Here is an 18,487-nt window from a genome sequence, read left to right as displayed (position 1 = left end):
TGTCTTGATATACTTATAAACACAAGGACAGTCACCTTATTCATATGGTATTTAAAAATATGACTACAAAAAAACCCTAAAAAACAAGTAAAAGCACAAGAGGCAGGCAGATCTCTGAGTTTGAGGCTAACCTGAGCTATGAGTTCCAGGATAGCAGGACTACATAGAGAACCTGTCTCAAAAAAACCCAGGAAAAATGAAAAAAAAAAAAAAAAAGATCAAAAAAGCATATCAAGGCACATACTCTAAATCACAAACAAATCTATAAAAGTTAGTGGGGTGGGGAGAAAGAAAAGAAAAAGCTTACTAAATAATCCTGATAGCCTAGGTTGGACCTCCCCCTACCCATCATGGTAGAAAAGAACCAGTTCCTACATGTTGCCTTTACACACACTAATAGATACAAACTTATAAAAGGTGGTTTAAAAACTTAATAAAATAAAAGGATTCAGCATGGCAGCTGGAGCCTGTAAGCCCTGAACCTGGGAAGCAGAAGTAGGAACTCAAGGTCATCCTTGGCTGAATCGTGAACTTTAAACCAGCCTGGAACACATGAGATCCTGTCTCAACAAAGAAACAGCAACAGAAGAAAAAAAGAAACGAAGGAAGAAAGGAAGAAAGGAAGAAAGAAAGAAGGGAAGGATGGAAGAAAGTAAAAGAAAGAAAAAAAAAGGAAGAAACCCAAAAGCTGAGAAAATGAAAATGTGACAGGTGATGTTCAGATCGTTTTAAACCACCATCAGTTGGAGAGACAAAACACTGGGTCTTGGCCACTGCGCATCCCGCATCATCATTTATTTCCAGTTTTCCCCTCTCGTTCCTTCATTTTAGGAAAAGACAGAAAGTCCTTCTAAATAGCAAAACAGTCACTAAGTAGCGCAGGCAGAGGTCCCTCGGCCATGGACTATTGACAGCAGTGCCTAGCTGGCCCCATTTCTCGCCCGGGCCCACGGGATACTGATTGGCTGAGCTCAGTAAGGGGCAGGGCGGAGCTCAGCGGGACGGGAAGAAGCCCGGTCTCGCGAGATCCTGTTGGTTCCGCATTTCGGCTCTTCCAGCTTCGGGAGGCGGCGCGGAGCTCCTCGCAGTCTGTCCTGGTTCGCGGCGGCTGGAACCCAGTACCGAACCCGGGCCGTGAAGCTCCGGTAGCCGTGTTGAGCCGCGGACTGCGCTCTGCTTCCCGGTGCCCGCGGCGGCGCCGAGTCTGACGGGGCGGGGGTCACGGCCCCCCAGGGCTAGCGAGGATGAGCTTCCTCTTGTGAGTGGGCCGGGCCGGGGCGTGGCGGGTGTCGGTCGGCTGGGCCGGACCGAGGGGCCAAGCGGAGGGCGGAGCCGGACATAGGGCTACCCCGAGCCTGCCGCTGCGGAAACGGCTCGCGCGGGGAAATGTGCAGAGCAGACGAGGCGGAGAAAGAAAAGTGCAGATCCCTTTTTTATTTAGATTTTCAAAAGATCTTATTTATTATATATACAATATAATATAATGTAATATATATATATTTATGTACGCACACACACACACTGTAGCTGTCTTCAGACACACCAGATCCTATTACAGATTGTTGTGAGCCACTATGTGGTTGCTGGGAATTGAACTCAGGACCTCTGGAAGAGCAGTCAGTGCTCTTAACCGCTGAGCCGTCTCTCCAGCATCCGAAAAGTGCAGATTCTTAATGGTTTTCCACAGGTTTACATCTGAGAAGAGAGCTTTGCACCTTATAATGTGACTTTTCCCAGGCAGGGCTTGAACCTGGGCTCCTCCTACCTCAGCTTTCCAAGGAGCCAGGATTACAGTCTAGGCCACCAGGACAGGCGTGCTTTAAATGTGGGGGTTTTTGCTTTTGAGAGAGGGTCTTGCGGTGAAGCCCAGGCTGGCCTCGAGCCCCACCTGCCTCGATGCTGGGGTTAAAGGTGGGCGCTTTCATGGCGGCCCACATGAGAATTTTTTTTTAAGGGTTTTATTTTTCTGAGAACGTAATACCTCCTCCTCTCATCTCCCATCCAATCCATGTCCTCTTATCTGTATTATGTATTATGTCTGTATCACATACATGCCTGCTGAGTCCAGTTGTGCTGTCTGTGTGTACTTGGGTGTAGAGCTGACCATTAATTATGAGTAGTCTGTTAGAGCTTGTCCCTGAAAACCCTGACTCTCCCTGTGGACTGTCGATAGCTCTTCAACTAGGTGAGGTAAATGTAAGTTTTCATTAATAAACTGATTGACACCGTTTTTCCCACTCTGGTTATTCTGAATAATGCTGCTGCGCTCATCTGGTTCCGGTTTTGGTGCATGTGTGTGACTTTTGGTGCATGTGTGTGACAACCTCCTGGGTATTGGTGACATTTTTACATGTTAGTCTTTGAGGCACTGCCAAGCCTTATAAAGCCTGTCTGCATTTTACATCCCAATCTCACTGTACTAGTTTTCAGAATTCTCCAGTTCACATCTGTCTGGCAATTGCCTTTGTTATGCCTGAGTGTGAAGTGGAATTTATTGATTTACATTCTCCCAGTGACCTATAATGTTAATCGTCACTGTGTGTGTGTGTGTGTGTGTGTGTGTGTGTGTGTGTTTTCAGGCCATTTGTGGATAAAGTCTATTGAGATCCTTTTTCTATTTTAAAATCATGTTTTTTACTTTGTTAGCACCCGTTAATTGTACAAATTGACTGTGACATTTCCATATAGGGCAGTGGTTGTGTACATCTGCCTTTTTGGTTTGAGTTGTAAGAATTTTTTATGTATTTTAGATCTGAGTCTCATTACATCTGTGACTTAAAAATAGTTTCTTCCATCCTCAAGATTATTTTAACTGTCTTGATGGCATCATTTGAAGAATAAATGTATCTTTTAAAGATTTATTTAGTTATTTAGTTTTTTTTTTGTTTTTTTTTTTTTTTTTTTTTTTTTTTTTTTTTTTTTGTGACTGGGTTTCACTATGTAGCTCTAGCTCTGGTTGTCCTGGAACTAACTATGTAAACCAGGCTGACCTCCCAGAGATCTGCCTGGCTCTTTCTCCACAGTGCTGGGGTTAAAGATGTGTACCAGTATGCCCAGTTTAGGGTTTATTTTCACTTTATGAGTATGGGTTTTTGCATGTGTGTATACCATGTATCCAGTACTCATGAATGCCAGAAGAGAGCATCACATCCCCTGGGACTGCAGTAGGGAAGGTTGTTAGCCACCATGTGGGTCTTGGGAACTGTATACCCCAGTCATCTGCAAGAACAGCAAGCGTTCTTAACTACTGAGCGGTCTCTCCAGCCCTTTAAGCACAAACCTTAATTTATCATACGAAGACCATATTGAAATCACTTAATGTTAATTTTCCATATTTAGTTTTCTGTTAATGAGTTTCCTATCTCCGTGTGTTCCTGGGTGACCTTTCTAATTTAGTACTTCCTTAATGTGTGAGTTCTTTATAAAGTTTGATATTTAGTCTAGTGCTTTCATAATGAGTTACTTCCTATATCACTTAAATTTTACCTTCACAGGTAAGGTGTAAGTCCATGAGTCTGTTCCCTTCCCCTTCTTAGATGTCAATTCTGATATGTATTATTTTAATGCTTTTTCTTTTTGTTGTTGTTTGTGCTTTCATTGGGTTAACAAAATAGGCTTTGGTCTAATTTGATTCTGTAATATGTTCAGCTATACTTTGACTTTCTTGAATATATGTACTCTGTTTTTTTTTTTTTTTTAATCATCGTACAGCCTCCCATGATCTGGATATGCCCTCCATATCTACAAGAGCATGGGAGGAGTAGGTTTGCATTGTTAAAAGATGTTGCCTAGGATCTACAGTGTGCCCACCCCCTACTTGGTTAAATGCTCTGGTAGGTGGGTGGGTTGTCCTATGTGATAAGTGGTGGTGCTCCTGCACCAGGGTTTTCAGACTTTTACCTGATTGTTTTATGTATGTGTTTCTGTGAGTGTGCAGTAGGCACACAAGTGTTGTGTCCCCGATGCACAGAAAATAGAAGAGGACATTGGGGCTTCCTATCACCTTTTGCCTCTTCTTTAAGGAAAAGCATCTTTTAAACTTGGAACTCCTTTTTTATACTCACTAGGCTGGAAACCAGCGAGTCCCAGAGATCCTCTTGCCTTTGTAGTGTATCTCTGTGAAGAGACACCAAGACCAGGGCAACGCTTACAAAGGAAAGCATTTAATTTGGGCTTGCCTACAGTTTCAGAGGTTTAGCTCCTTGTCATCATGGTGGGGAGCATGGCAGCACAGCCCCTGACATGGTGCTAGGGAAGAGTCTGGGAGTTCTGTAATGGAGCTGCAGGAAGAGAGAGACAGACTGGGAAACCCCAAACCCAGCCGGTGACACAGTGCTTTCCAACAAGGCCACACTTCCCAATCCTCACAGATAGCACCACTCCCTAAGTATTTGAATATATGATCCTATGGAGCTGTTCTTATTCACACTGTCACACTGTCACACTGTCACACTCCTGTCTCCTCCCCATTACCACAAACAACATATAAGCCTCCTGATTTTGCATTTACCAATCGTTTTTATTTGACCTTAGTGATTTCTTGACAGTATCTCCCTAAGAAGTACCCTAAAGCACTAGCACTTCCTAGAATTGGATTACAGGTGGCCTTTGTGTTGTGCAGCAAGTGCTCTTAACTAGGGAGTCATCTATTCAGTCTGTGCTCTTGCTTTTATAGGGTGTGTGTGTGTGTGTGTGTGTGTGTGTGTGTGTGTGTGTGAGTGAGAGAGAGAGAGAGAGAGAGAGAGCTGGGCAAATGTTTGATACTACTGCATTCTTTTTTGTCATCATCCCCTCTTCCATCTCGGCCTTTTTTAGGGAGCACTTTTTTTGATCAGCATATTTATTCCAATATTTATTTATTTGTGTGTTTATGTAAAATCAGTACATGTTCTTAACTGCTTAGCCATCTTTCCAGCCCCATAATAGAGCCATTTATACACTTAAAATGCCAGTCTTTTTTTATTCCTAAAAATTCATACATTTTTACCTTTAACCCAACAGCAGCAGCCGCTCTTCGAAAACATTCAAACCAAAGAAGAATATTCCTGAAGGGTCTCATCAGTATGAACTCTTAAAACATGCAGAGGCAACTCTCGGAAGTGGCAATCTGAGGCAAGCTGTTATGTTGCCCGAGGGAGAAGACCTCAATGAGTGGATTGCTGTTAATAGTAAGTCTTTAAGAATATTAGTTTGTTGATGTATAGAGTTTGCTAGAATCTTTTTGTTTTTTTTTTTAAGATTTACTTATTTTATGTACATGAGTGCATTGTTACTATCTTCAGACACACACCAGAAGAGGGCATAGGATCCCATTACAGATAGCTATCAGCCACCATGTGGTTGCTGGGAATTGAACTCAGGACCTCTGGAAGAGCAGTCAGTGCTCTAACCACTGAGCCATCTGTCCAGACCGTTTGCTAGAATCTTAATTAATAAATTTTCTTTCATAGGTATAATTATTGTAATATAACAGTTATCTGTAAAATACCTTTAGACTTTACTTCTCAAAGGACTTGGTTGTGTGGTTGAGTGGAGACACTTGAGAAGTTCTGAGTGCTTTCGGGTACGTACTTCTTGGTGAGGATATCTTGAAGAGATGAGTAAGGTCAACTAAAAAAGCACTTGCGCAGTGCGAGATTTATGTTTGAACAATGTGAAGTACTATGTTTTTAGGGAAACACTGTTTTTGATTTTACTCAAATTATCTAGTTTGGGCTGGAAAAATGGGTCAGTGGTTAAGAACGTGCTGTTCTTACAGAGGTCACATTTATCTCCAGCGCCCATAGGGAGCAGCCCACACGTGCCTGTGACTCTAGCTTTAGGGAATTCAACAGCCTTTTCTGGTCCCACATGTGCACACCCACACAGAGATACTGAAGTCTGAGCCAATCCAAACTTATCCCTCACTAACTCAGAAATAAATCAGACTGTGGTTATTTTATTTGGCTTTGACAGTTACTGGGGGTAACCTGGTCTACTTTCCTAACTGCGGGCCTGGCTGCCTCCCGAGTGCTGTACCCCACATACTTGTTGTTTCTCCTGGTCTCTGGCTCCATCTCTTCCCATGGCAGCTTTTTCCTCTTCTTTCTTCCTCTTGATTCTCCACCCCTACCAGATAACTCAAAAGCCACCAACCTCTAATCCTTCCAGTAGTTGGCTGTTGCCAATTTTTATTTAACCATTTTTAAATTAAGGAACAAGTTTTGCACAGCATAGGCTTGTAAATGAGAGAATTCACTCATGGGTCTAGACCTTTTGGTACAGAACTTAGCATTACAGTCCACTGCAACAGATCAAATCTCAACAGATACACGTATAATTTAAAACTTTTTAAAAATTAAACCTCAAATTATGTAATTCTGAAGACATGTGTCCTGCTGTTTTAGATGTTTCTTTGAGGTTTCATTGATCTGATCATCTATTCAAACCTTTTGGTCTCTGGCCAGCAAGATGGTTCAGCTGGTAAAGATACTTGTTGAGCCATACACACACACACACTCTCTCTCTCTCTCTCTCTCTCTCTCTCTCTCTCTCTCTCTCAGAATTCCTGTGCTCTCTTAAAAATTACTGGGAGGGCTGGAGAGATGGCTCAGTAGTTATACTGCTTATATAGAAGACAGAGTTTGTCCACCCACAGCAGGAGTCTGTAATTCCAACTCCTGGAGGATCCAACATCTCTAGCCTGAATTCATGCAAACAACCCCTCCCCCCAGTAAAAACATTACTGAACATGTCAGAGAACTGTTTGTTTTTGGGTTGTTTGTTTTGAGACTAGGTTACTCTGTCCTGGAACTCACTCTGTAGACCAGGCTAGCCTCAAATTCGCAAAGATTGCCTCCCTCTGCTTCCCGAGTGCTGGGATTAAAGCTGTGTGCCAGGATTGCCTAGCTCAGAGTTTTCTTAATCCATTTTTGAAGAAACTTGAAAAGCTCTAGTTTTAAAGATTTATTTATTATTTTATGTGTACACTGTAGCTGTCTTCAGATACAACAGAAGAGGGCATCAGATCTTATTATAGATGTTTGTGAGCCACCAGTTGGTTGCTGGGAATTAAACTCAGGACCTCTGGAAGAGCAGTTGGTCCCCTTAACCACTGAGCCATCTCTCCAGCCCAAGCCCTCTTTTTTTTTTTTTTCAGGTACTTCTTTAGACAAGAAAAAACATTCCAAGTCTTCATGGTTTTCTTTATATCCATCCTTCCTGCTTATCTTTTGGATCTAGCAGAAGCTCCTTTGGAATGTCCTCCCTGACTTCCTCAGTCCTTCCAGATGTTATCTTTTCTCTGGACTTCTAGAACTTACTGTTGGCATGTGGGTCTCCTGTCTTGTGTTATTCATTTTTTAAACTTTTGTGTTACCAGAGACCCCATGCTAGGTGCTTGATTCAGTCCTTTCTGAGTAGTCTTCCATATGCTGGAGGCCTCACACTGATGCTGAAGCGTATGTTTAAAATGTACAAGACAGCTTGCAACTTCTCATCAAATCTGTTCTATAGCATTTTTTTCCTAACAAATGATCGTATGTTGTATTTGGACTGATAAGCTATGATTCTTTTAACTCCTTGAATCTAACCAAATAATATAGTCCAGTGACTTACTTATTAGGTACTAATAGATTAGCTCCAGTGTTTTAAGTCAGTTGGACACGGTAGTGTGCTCCTGTCATTCCAGTTGCTTGGGAGGCTGTGGGAGGAGGATTGTATGAGCCCAGTTGTTCAAGACTAGCCTGAGCAACATAGACCCCTTTTTAAAAAAGAAAATATTATTCATTTTTCCTTTGGCTGAGAGGTCTGTTTGGTTGGTCATGGTTTATGTAGTAGATACTTAACACAGTTGTAACTTTGTCTCTGCAGCTGTGGATTTCTTCAATCAGATCAATATGTTGTATGGAACCATTACAGAATTCTGCACTGAGGCAAGCTGCCCAGTCATGTCAGCAGGTCCCAGGTATGGGTCTAGTCTGTTAAGTAGGCATTTAGATTGCTTCCTTTCATAACTGATAAATATGAAACAATAAGGACAATTCTTACCTGTTTCTTCATGTAGAGATAATTCTGTTTCTGAGTTCTTGACCACTCAGCAGTAACTCTTGCTGTTAACTTCTCTGGTATATGTGTACTCAGTGTTTAATATTTATATTGTAATTATATAGTTGTAGGAGTAAAAGTATAAAATTTGAGTTAGGGGCCAGTGACGTGGCTCAGAGGGTATAAAGGCACTTGTTGCAAAGCCTGGTGACCTACACTCCTTTCTTAGGTGTAAGGAAAGAACCAACTCCAGCAAATTGTTCCCCCATGTATTGTGTGTTCATGTCCGTATAAATGTTATGCATCCCAAATTTTTTTTTAAAAGTTTAATTTCTTACAAGATTTTTTTAGGTGATCTTTAAATATTTGCTCATTTTTTTCCTGGTACCTATATAGTATTACTGAAAGTAGCTGCACATCCAGAAATATCTGTCTCAAAGATGCTGAGTTAAATAGGCTGAGAGCTTCCTACAACTTTTTTTTTTAAGGTTTATTTTAATGAATGAGTACACTGTAGCTGTCTTAAGATACACCAGAAGAGGACATCAGATCCCATTATAGATGGTTGTGAGCCACCATCTGTAAACTGATTTAAAGTTTACACTGTGGTTGTTGGAAATTGAACTTAGGACCTCTGGAAGAGCAGTCAGTGCTCTTAACCACTGAGCCATCTCTCCAGCCCCCTTCCTATAACTCTTTAAACTCACATAAAATTTCTGTGGACAGAATATTTATTTTATGTGGATACACTGTAGCTGTCTTCAGACACACTAGAAGAGGGCATCAGATCTCATTACAGATGGTTGTGAATCACTATGTGGTTTCTGGGAATTGAACTCAGGACCTTGGGAAGAACAGTCAGTGCTCTTCACCACTGAGCCATCTCTAGCCATCTCTAGTTATTAAGCTTTTAACAACTATCATTAACACTTTGTTGTTCTGTGCAGGTATGAATACCACTGGGCAGATGGCACTAATATTAAAAAGCCAATTAAGTGTTCTGCACCAAAATATATTGACTATTTGATGACTTGGGTTCAGGATCAGCTTGATGATGAAACTCTTTTTCCTTCTAAGATTGGTAAGTTACACTATGGAACCGACTTTCTCTTCCTTCCTTCCTTCCTTCCTTCCTTCCTTCCTTCCTTCCTTCCTTCCTTTCTCTCTCTTTCTTTCTTTCTTTCTTTCAGATTTATTTATCTTATTGATACATTAGAAGAGGACATCGGATCCCATTACAGATGGTTGTGAGTCACTATGTGGTTGCTGGGAATTGAACTCAGGTCCTCTGGAAGAGTAGTCAGTGCTCTTAACCACTGAGCCATCTCTCCAGCCCCTGGAGCATCCTTTCTTTGGTGATGACGGAAATCTCTTAAGTGTTCTATTACTTTAAATCAGTTAAACAGAGAAGGCACATTCTGCACAGAACTTGCACTCAGGTGTATCCCCTCAGCATACCCACTTGTTTTCTTCACACCAGTTAATACTTATTGTTTAATCTTTTCCAGTTTGATTTAATTGGATCTATTTTAAAATGAAAAGTATTTTGTGTGGTGTGAGTGTGTAGGATTGTATGCCACAGCATATGTATGCAGGTCAGACAACTTGGATTTGGTTCTTCTACCTTTACATGGTTTTTTTGTGTTTCAAGACAGAATCTCAATATGTAGCCGTGGCTTTCCTGGCATTCACTGTGCAGACCAGGCTGGCCTGGAACTCACAAAGATCTGCCTTCCTCTGCCTCCCCACTGCTGGGAATAAAGTTGTGTGTCACTGTGCCAGCCTTTACATGAGTTTTGAAGATCTAATTTGGGTCATTGGGCTTTCATGTTAAATACCAAACCCACTGAGCCAGGCCCCTGGCTCTAAGCTTTTGTTCTAATATCCATTTAAAAATACTGAGGAAGAGGCCAGCATGGTGGCTCAGCAAGTAGATCTCAGCAAGTAGAGGGGCTTCCTACAAAGCGTGAGTTGGATCTCTGAGACCTACATGGTAGATGGAGGTTGTCCCCTGACCTCCACATGGGCCTTACAGCACATGCATAGGTACACATCTGCTCATGCACACATCTTAGTGAAATGAAATACTTTTTGTTTCATTTACTTTTTCTGTTCTGTTTATGTCCTTTGTTACAGGTATTTGGTGTTAGTCATTAAAGCTGTATGTTTCCTTCTCCTACAGTACCTTTGATCTTACAGTATGGAGTGTTTTACTGTATACACTTCTCTTACTATACTCATCTCCTTTATAATGTTGTTGCTTTTTGTGGCACTAGGGATTGAAGCCTGGCCTCCTCTGTGTTAGGTGCGTGTTCTGCCCTGAGCTCTGTTCAGAGCCCCAAATTCCGTTTTGACAGTGAGAAAGTCATTTCTTTTGTGCTGGGGCGTAGTCCCAGGACTCCTCACATGGTTGAGCACATGCTCGACCTATCACTAAGTTACCTCAACTTCTCCATTTCTTTCTTAAAATGTTCTGCTTAGAGAGCATTTCTGTTTGCTACTATCTTTGTCTTTGGTATGGTACTGCAGAGTGAAGTCAGCCTGCCTGTAGTTCCTGGGGCTCTGAGCAGCTTCTTACCAGACTCTTCCCGTGCGCCTCTCTGTGGACTAAGCAGAGGCACTTCTGGAAGAAACAGGTCAAGTGTTTAACCTTAGGTTGCATTTGGGGAACATAAGGCTGAGACAGGAGGATTGTTGGAAGTTCAAAGCTAGCCAGTACTATAGAGTGAGACCTCATTTCAAAGAAATAAAAAAAAAATTTGTTAGATTTGGCTTGTTAATAACATTTTTTTATTAAACTTTGTATTTCCTTTTTTACAGATACTTTATTATATGTTGGCTCCACTTGAATATAATCTATTAAATTCAGTTTAGCAAGTACTTAGATTAAAGCAGTTTCCATATTTACTAAGTTATTTTTATGAGGGAAGATCTCATTTAACTCAGTTTGGCTTTGAATTCTCTCTGTAGCTGAGCATGATCTTCAGCACTTCATCTTTCCATTTTTGTCTCCCTCTTGCTGAGGCTATAAAATTTCACCACCGTGCCCGGCCTCTCATTCTACTGTGATAATTCTGGACTCCTTTACGTCCTTCCTCATCAGGCTGTTATCAGTGTCGGAATTTTTCTAGTTGGAGAGAACTCTTTATCCTCTTCTTCTTTCTCTTCTCTTAGCATATTTTAAGTCATCAGGAAGATGGGAATCTTAAGAGAAAAAATGCATGATTCTAAAACCTGTTTTTTTTTTTTTTTGTTTTTTTTTTTTTTTTTGGTATTTCATATTAAAATTGTGCTCTGAGAACTGGTTCAAAGTGTAAAGTTTGAAAAGTCAATTTAGCCAAGTCTAGAAGTTGGGAATACCATAAAACTATATAAGATGTATTATATAAAGCTTCTAAGGGCTGACTAAAGAAAGAATTAAGATGCATGGTAGGAATGCTGTTAAAAAGCCTCCATTTTCTGCTAGGTTCAGTGGAGTTTAATTTGGAGTGTTTCTGAGGAACTGGTTTTTGAAGCTGATTTGTTGTCGGGCCTGGGACTCACTGTGTAGTTCATGGACTCTCACAGATCCACTTGTCTCTGCCTTAAAACTAAAGACAAGCACCACTTGCTTGGCAGGCAGGTACATTCTTAGTTTTTCTTAGTGTTGGTTTATGTAGCTAGCACTGGCTCCCTGGCATTCTCCTGTCCTTGAAGGATTTGGTTCTGTTAGCCAAACTTCTCCGGAGTGTAGTCAGTCACCCCATGGCTACTGCTTGGAGATGTCCCCACACCTCCCAGTTTTTCTCAAGAGGTGTTTCTTTTCTCTGAAAAGAAAAGAGGCCCCCTTCTTCTGTTTCAGGAAGGATCACCCCTTTTTAGAATACAGGAAAATGAAGTCTTACTTCCAGAGTAGTGTAGAGGATGAGATATTCTCTCCCTATATAGATGATGGGAAAGACGTGAGTGCTGTCTGTTCAGGATACCCCTTTGTTTAAGGAAATCTCTATTCCTACTTTTTTTTCCTATTACAAATGACAAAAGTGATGTTTATACTCCAAGTGTATTCTTTTTCCATTTGATCTTAGAAACTCTGATATTGAACAACCAACATGTTCATTTGAATTGTGATCCAGCAGCCTCTGTACCTATGCTACTTACTGTTGGTGTGTGAAGAATACTTAGTTTGGGAGTCCCTTGCTCTGAATGTGTAAGCTTGTGTGCTACAGTTGATCTAGGTGGCATCAAGACTTGCTGCATTTCTGCTTTGGTAAAAAACTGATAGGTGTGTATTGCATTACAGGTGTCCCATTTCCCAAAAACTTTATGTCTGTGGCAAAGACTATTCTGAAGCGTCTCTTCAGGGTTTATGCCCATATTTACCACCAGCACTTTGACTCCGTGATGCAGCTGCAAGAGGAGGCCCACCTCAACACCTCCTTCAAGCACTTTATTTTCTTTGTTCAGGTAGGTGAGCCATATTGATCTCTTGGCCTTGGACCTTGATAACTTAGTAAAAGCACTACCTTATTTATAGATGTAGAATGTAAGTTTAGCTTTGCTCTGTCTCCAGTTTTGTTCTCCACACTGTCTCACTGATTCATGCAGCAGTATAGGAGGGTGGTATCTCTGACATGGAGAGGCGGCTCAGCAGTTAAGAACACATAACAGTCACTGCTGAGGACACGGGTTCAGTTCCCTGAACCCCTATCAGGAGGCTCACAATAGCCTGTAAGTGATCCAGCGTCCTTGTCTAGTTTCTGCAGACACATGCACACATGTGGTTTACATAAACTCATGAAAGCTCGTGTATATACTTAAAATAGATGACTGAATCTTTAAAAAAAAGAAAGGAAGAAAGGCAGCATCCCACTGGGGACTGGCTACCTTGGACTTTCCTTGGTCATCCAAGTTTATGGCCTGTTGTCTGTGAGCACTAACAGAACTTTAAAAAGTGAAATAAAGGTGTTGAAAAAGACAAAAAGAATTATCAGAGCATGATGCCATATCTCGAATCCTAGCCAGACCTTGTTTCAAAAACTAGAAAAAGCTGCAGGGACAGATTACTCAGCAGTGAAAGTCCCTTTCTGTTCTTGCAGAGGACTTGTTCACTTGCTAGCACCTGCATTGGGGAGCTCACAACCACCTTAACTACAGCTCCAGAAATTCTGAAACCTGCTTCTGCTCTCTTCAGATACCCCAATGCAGGTACACACACACACACACACACACACACACACACACACACAGGGGTGAGGGGGGATATTAAACTCTTAAAAGCAGAAAAATGATAAAAGGGACTCCGTTTTAGAGCTGGGCAATTCTGTATGTAAATTATCATTTTATGGTAGAGAAAGTTGGCAGCTGTTTAGTGATTGTTGTGTGTTATGGCTCTGTGTATGATGTAAAGGCTATTGATGTTTTTCTTCTTCCTTCTGAGATTGTTTCTGTATCTTTTGTATGCACACTTGTGTATGTTCGTATGTGTGTGTATGAAGGTAAAAGCTGACTTCTCATGAGGTAGCTATTATCAAAGGGTTAGTTTGTAATTTTCAGGTCATTTCTATATAAACTCACGTATCTCAGTTGGTGTTCAGCACAGTGATGAGGGTCATCTCAGCTACAGTTCCTCTCACCCCTGTTGGTTAGTAAGGGGCCTGATGTCCCAATACTGTAAAAGTCACAAATCATGTGTTGGTCTTTCTGGGGCCCAGTAATACCTGGTGATCTTATGCGTCACCGGATACTGTTGACACTGTAGAGATTCCAGGATTTTAGGAGCTGTGTCAGGAAACAGGGAAGACCAGCATATGTCACGATCACCAGTGTTTTAGTTTTTAAATTATATGTCTATGTGTATGTTTGGGCATGTGGGTGCACATGTAAATGGAAGCCAGAAGTCAACACTGGGATTTACTTGTTCAGCTAGACTCCTGACCAGCAAACTCCAGGGATCCTCCTGTGTCTACCTCCCCAACACCATGGTCATCGTACTGTGTCTGGCTTTCTTATGTGAGTGCTGGGGATTTGAACTTAGGTCTTCACACTTGTATGACAAGCATTTTACTAACCAAGCCTTCTCCTCAGCCTGCACTTGTTTTAAAAAAGAATAAAAACAGTCTTTTTATATGTCATAAAGGACATTTTCTTTCAGATTTCAGAAAACTAGATTTATGAAGCTCATTTCTGAAAAATATGTAAGAGTTTCAATTTTGGTTCATTCAAATATTTCTTTTCTTTGTAGGAGTTTAATCTGATTGATAGGCGTGAGTTGGCACCACTTCAGGAATTAATTGAGAAGCTTGGATCTAAAGACAGATAGATGCTTCTGGTAGGCACAGTCACCTCCCCGTCCACTGCTGGCTCTCTCACTGCTGTGGGATGGGCTGAGTGACACTGACTCAAGGAACCAGAATCAAAAGACCATTGTGTCCGCAGAGAAAATTGTCCCAAAGGTAGGCTGGCCGACAGCTTCAGAACAATCCGGTGACACAGCAGAATCAGAGGTGCTGTGTAGCCACCCTGTTACTAGTGTCCTTCTTTGTTTTAACCTCATAACTAACCTGTAGTTTGTTGCCGAGTTTTGTTGAAGAAAATGAGTTTTTCTGTGGGACTACATAATGGACATTAAGAATTTTCAGCAGCAACCTATTAGTGAGTTTCTAGAACAAATGTAACACAGATCAGTTTGCTTTGTCTTATAAATTGGTGGTGTTCTGTTTCCAAAGCCCAACATTTAGAGCTTCTGTTTCACTTTGGATAGCATTTGTTCACATTTGTATACTGATGTTTATAGGCAAGAGCGTGTGTTTTTTAGCCAGGCATGACCATCCATGTTTGTTACCTGACACTGTGGAGACAGAGGTGGGAGGATCTCACATCTGAGGCTGGCTTGTGAAACTGTTGCTTAAAAAAAAAAAAGTTTGTTTTGCAAAATCCACAAGGCTTAAATCACAGGCATCTGTGGGCTGAGATTAACCAGAGTTGTTTTTTTAAGTAACTTTACTTTTAAGCGTGTTTGGGATTGTCCTCCTGTCTGACTAGATGAGAGTGCGCAACACAGAAGTGATCTTTGTGGCTTTTGATGGACTCAGATTAACTTCATATGTAGCTTAGGCAGAGATCAAGAAAACTTTAAAAGTGACACACTTGGGCCTCAAAGCCACTGTTTTCATTGATATTTCCTTGCAGTTCTTGAGGGATAGTAGAAAAGGTATTCAGAATACTTGATTATTTTCTAAATGATTCTGTTTTTATTGCAACTTAAAACTTATGTTTCTGTTTAGAAATGCACAGACTTCATGGCAATAGGACAAAGGTCAAAACCACAGAATAGCTTGCTGGGGTGTGTGACAGCAGGTCTCCCTGGGCCTGTGAGGGCTGGAGACCCAGCAAGGGGAATTGATGGCAGCTTGGGTTCATTCTGTGACTGCACACAGGCTGCAGTGAACTCTAGAGCTTCTATCCTACGTGTCTTGATTCAAAACTTGAATTTTTCCTCATCTTGTCAGGATAAAAGACTCCTCTGTTGGGAAAGTGCCTGTTTTTTATGTGGTCCTCAGATCTAGTCAGATGTATGTGACATTCCAGGGATTCTGGACCCTTGCCCAACAGGCAGTGCTGGAGTTTATCAGAGTTGTGTGTCAGAACTGGGATTTACACAGTGCTCACTGGCCTCCTACATGGCTTTATAAAAGTTAGAGTTGGTGAGGGTTTTGTTATTTATTTTGATTCCACTAGACTATACTGGAAAGTATATAGAAACTCCAGTTTTAATAACTAATTTTCAGTATGTTCCTAAGTATGCTCGTAATTTTAAAGGAACTGTTTTGTCTTTATTTTGGCTAAAATCACATATCACTGATAGAAGAATTCAAGTTGGGATAATGATTTAGGGGGGAAAGGACAACTTGGAAACGCCTCACAACCCAGGTGTATGCAAATGTCCAGATGTCAGCTGTTCTGCAAGCATATGTCAGTAATGCAGACCAGTAGCAGGCTTCTAGATGACACCAAGAATGTACCGCCTCAGCCCCAGACTCCGTTTAGTCTCTAAGGAATGAAATTCTCTTTCCCAACCAGGGCCCAATCATCTTTATGAATTCTGACACCCTCAAATCAAAAGTTTCTCTTTTCTCTGCATGTATTTCAGGGATAGAAATGCCCTCTCCATGGCTGAGCTCCAGATGGATAGATGCTAAGATGTGGAGGAGGCAGCCTCTTAGTGGAATATAAAGCAAAGCCTTGCTGGTGTGTCTCCATTTTTTTGTCGTGTCCCCCTTCCCTTTTTTTCTTTTGTCTTTTAAAATGAAAACCGTGCTAGACTCCCAGACCAACCTGCCTTAATCAGCTGTGTGCACACATTGTGCTGTTGGCTTACCTCTGAGGCAAGAACATGGGAAGAGTTTGTCTTTCTGCCTTTGGCTAGAGGGCTGATTTATAACATCTGAAGAAAGCAGTCTGTCCTGGGATTATCTGCCTACTCCACAGCTCTCCTGCTCCCTCAGCAGGAGTCAGCTGTCCTGTCTGATTCTGCTTTCTGGACTTTGCTGCAGTGGCTTCTGATTGCCTGGTGAGTTCTGCCTTAGCCCTATGGTGCTTTAACTTCCAGGACTTGAAAAACATGGATATTAGGTGCTGGAGAGATGGCACATTGTTTAAAGCATTGGCTGCTCTTCCAAAGGACCCAGGTTCAATTCCCAACACCCATATGGTGGTTCACAAATGTTTGCGTGGATCCAAACTTAAGTTCCAGTGGATCCTACTCCCTCACAAACATGCATGCAGGACAAACTTTGGACAATGATAGATTTATAAAAGTTAGTCATACTTCCTTGTGGTACAATTTTTGTGTTAACAGCTACTATACTGTGACTCTGCTAACTGAATAAAGTGACTTACCAGCAGCCAGTTATCCAGGGGTCCATTTATCTGCAGGTTCTTGACCTTCAGAGCTCTGGTTCACACAACTGCTCACTGGAGAATTGCAGGTCTCTGTTCTCTATAGCTTCTAGCAAAGGCACAGGCACAGTCCTGGTGAGGTTTCCTGTTTGTATTCTTGGCTTCTCCCTTAGCCCCAAGATCATACTAGACTTAGCTTCTCAGACATGATGTCATTACCTCAGGCACATAAACAAACAGGAGTGCAGGCCCTACAAGTGTGCAAGTGTGTGTGTAGTCACAGTGCCAGGGCTCTGCTCTCCATGGAGCCGTTCCCAGTCAGTATGGAGCCCTGAACTCTGCCAGCCAGGACATGAGCCGCTGAGCACCTTTGGCAGCCATGTCCTTTCCTCCTGAGGTCCGTGAGTCCTGACAAAGAAGGAAATGGCAGTCTTTTGGTCTTCCTGATTTTACATTCAGTTTTGATACAGGGCTTTGACGGGCTTTGGAGCACATGCAACAGTAATTTTACCGAAGCAACTGCACTGAAATTCACTCGGGTTTTCTCATGAGAACGTATCAAATAAGTATTCTGTAAAGCCATTCTGGATGGCCAGTTTGCTATAGAACAACATTCTGTGTTGGTCTGCCTCAGAAAATTTTGCATAAAGTAGTCTTGGTTACCATCTAAAATAACTTAAAATATTCCTCACATAAAAAATTTATGTTGTATTTTTAAAACCTTTAGGCTTTATCTATTTTTCTAAGTCGTTAACTGTACTTTTAAAAAAAGTATTTTGTATCTACTTTTGTAACTTCATCAGAATAAACTATATTGAAAGCAAAAATGGCTTTGAAGTGTGTTAACATGCTTTTGTTTAAATGTGGAAATGAGATCTTTGTGGGTTCTGTAGGTTTTGATTACAGTTTAAAATTGGACGGTTGTCTTTGCCTACTTTCTTAAAGCTTAGGAAGGAGTTCATAAATGGAACCAAATGTAATGCCAGAGACTGTCCCAAAGAACAAACCCTCTTAGTACAGACCCACTCCAGACAGTCTCAATCCTGGCTCGTGGGACTCCAGTTCTTACGATTCTTGGGAATGGGATGGACACTGAAACCATTAATTTTCTTATCTGAAGGCTTTTACTCCTGTACCCTTAAAACCCTCCCCAGGCAAAACAGTCACCTAGTATTATTTAGGACAGTCACTAACCAGCTCAGCATGTTAGTCAGAGTTCTCTAGAGCAGTGGCTCTCAACCTCTTTGAATACACAGGGCTCACCTAAAACTGTCAGAAGACATTTACATTACAATTCATAAAAGTAACAAAATTACAGTTATGAAGTAGAACAAAAAATAATTTTATGGTTGGGGTGAGATCACAGCATTAGGAAGGTTGAGAACCACTGCTCTAGAGGAACGGAACTGATAAAATGAATATATATCCGATTACTAGAATGGCTTACAGGCTGTGGTCCAGCTCATCCAATAATAGTTGTCTACCAAGAGAAGGTCCAAGGATCCTGTAGGTTCAGTCCCCAAAGCAGGATGTCTCAGCTGGTCTTCAGTGTACACTGGGATCCCAGAGAGCAAGCAGGCCA

The 18,487-nt window shown here is 41.5% G+C and overlaps 1 protein-coding gene across 1 annotated transcript; it reads left to right on the top strand.

Moving 5' to 3' along the window:
- Positions 1 to 1,074: 1,074 nt before the first annotated feature.
- On the top strand, positions 1,075 to 17,720 carry MOB1A (MOB kinase activator 1A). Its single transcript, XM_080932274.1, has 6 exons — positions 1,075 to 1,258; positions 5,002 to 5,168; positions 7,852 to 7,945; positions 8,973 to 9,106; positions 12,308 to 12,471; positions 14,249 to 17,720. Exons 1-6 carry the CDS (start codon positions 1,245 to 1,247, stop codon positions 14,324 to 14,326), a joined length of 651 nt encoding a protein of 216 aa, XP_080788400.1. The 5' UTR covers positions 1,075 to 1,244; the 3' UTR covers positions 14,327 to 17,720.
- The last annotated feature ends 767 nt before the right edge of the window (positions 17,721 to 18,487 follow it).

The sequence above is a fragment of the Micromys minutus genome, assembly GCF_963924665.1.
Source record: "Micromys minutus genome assembly, chromosome: 18".
Lineage (NCBI taxonomy): Eukaryota > Metazoa > Chordata > Mammalia > Rodentia > Muridae > Micromys > Micromys minutus.
This window is presented reverse-complemented; position numbering and strand designations above follow the sequence as displayed.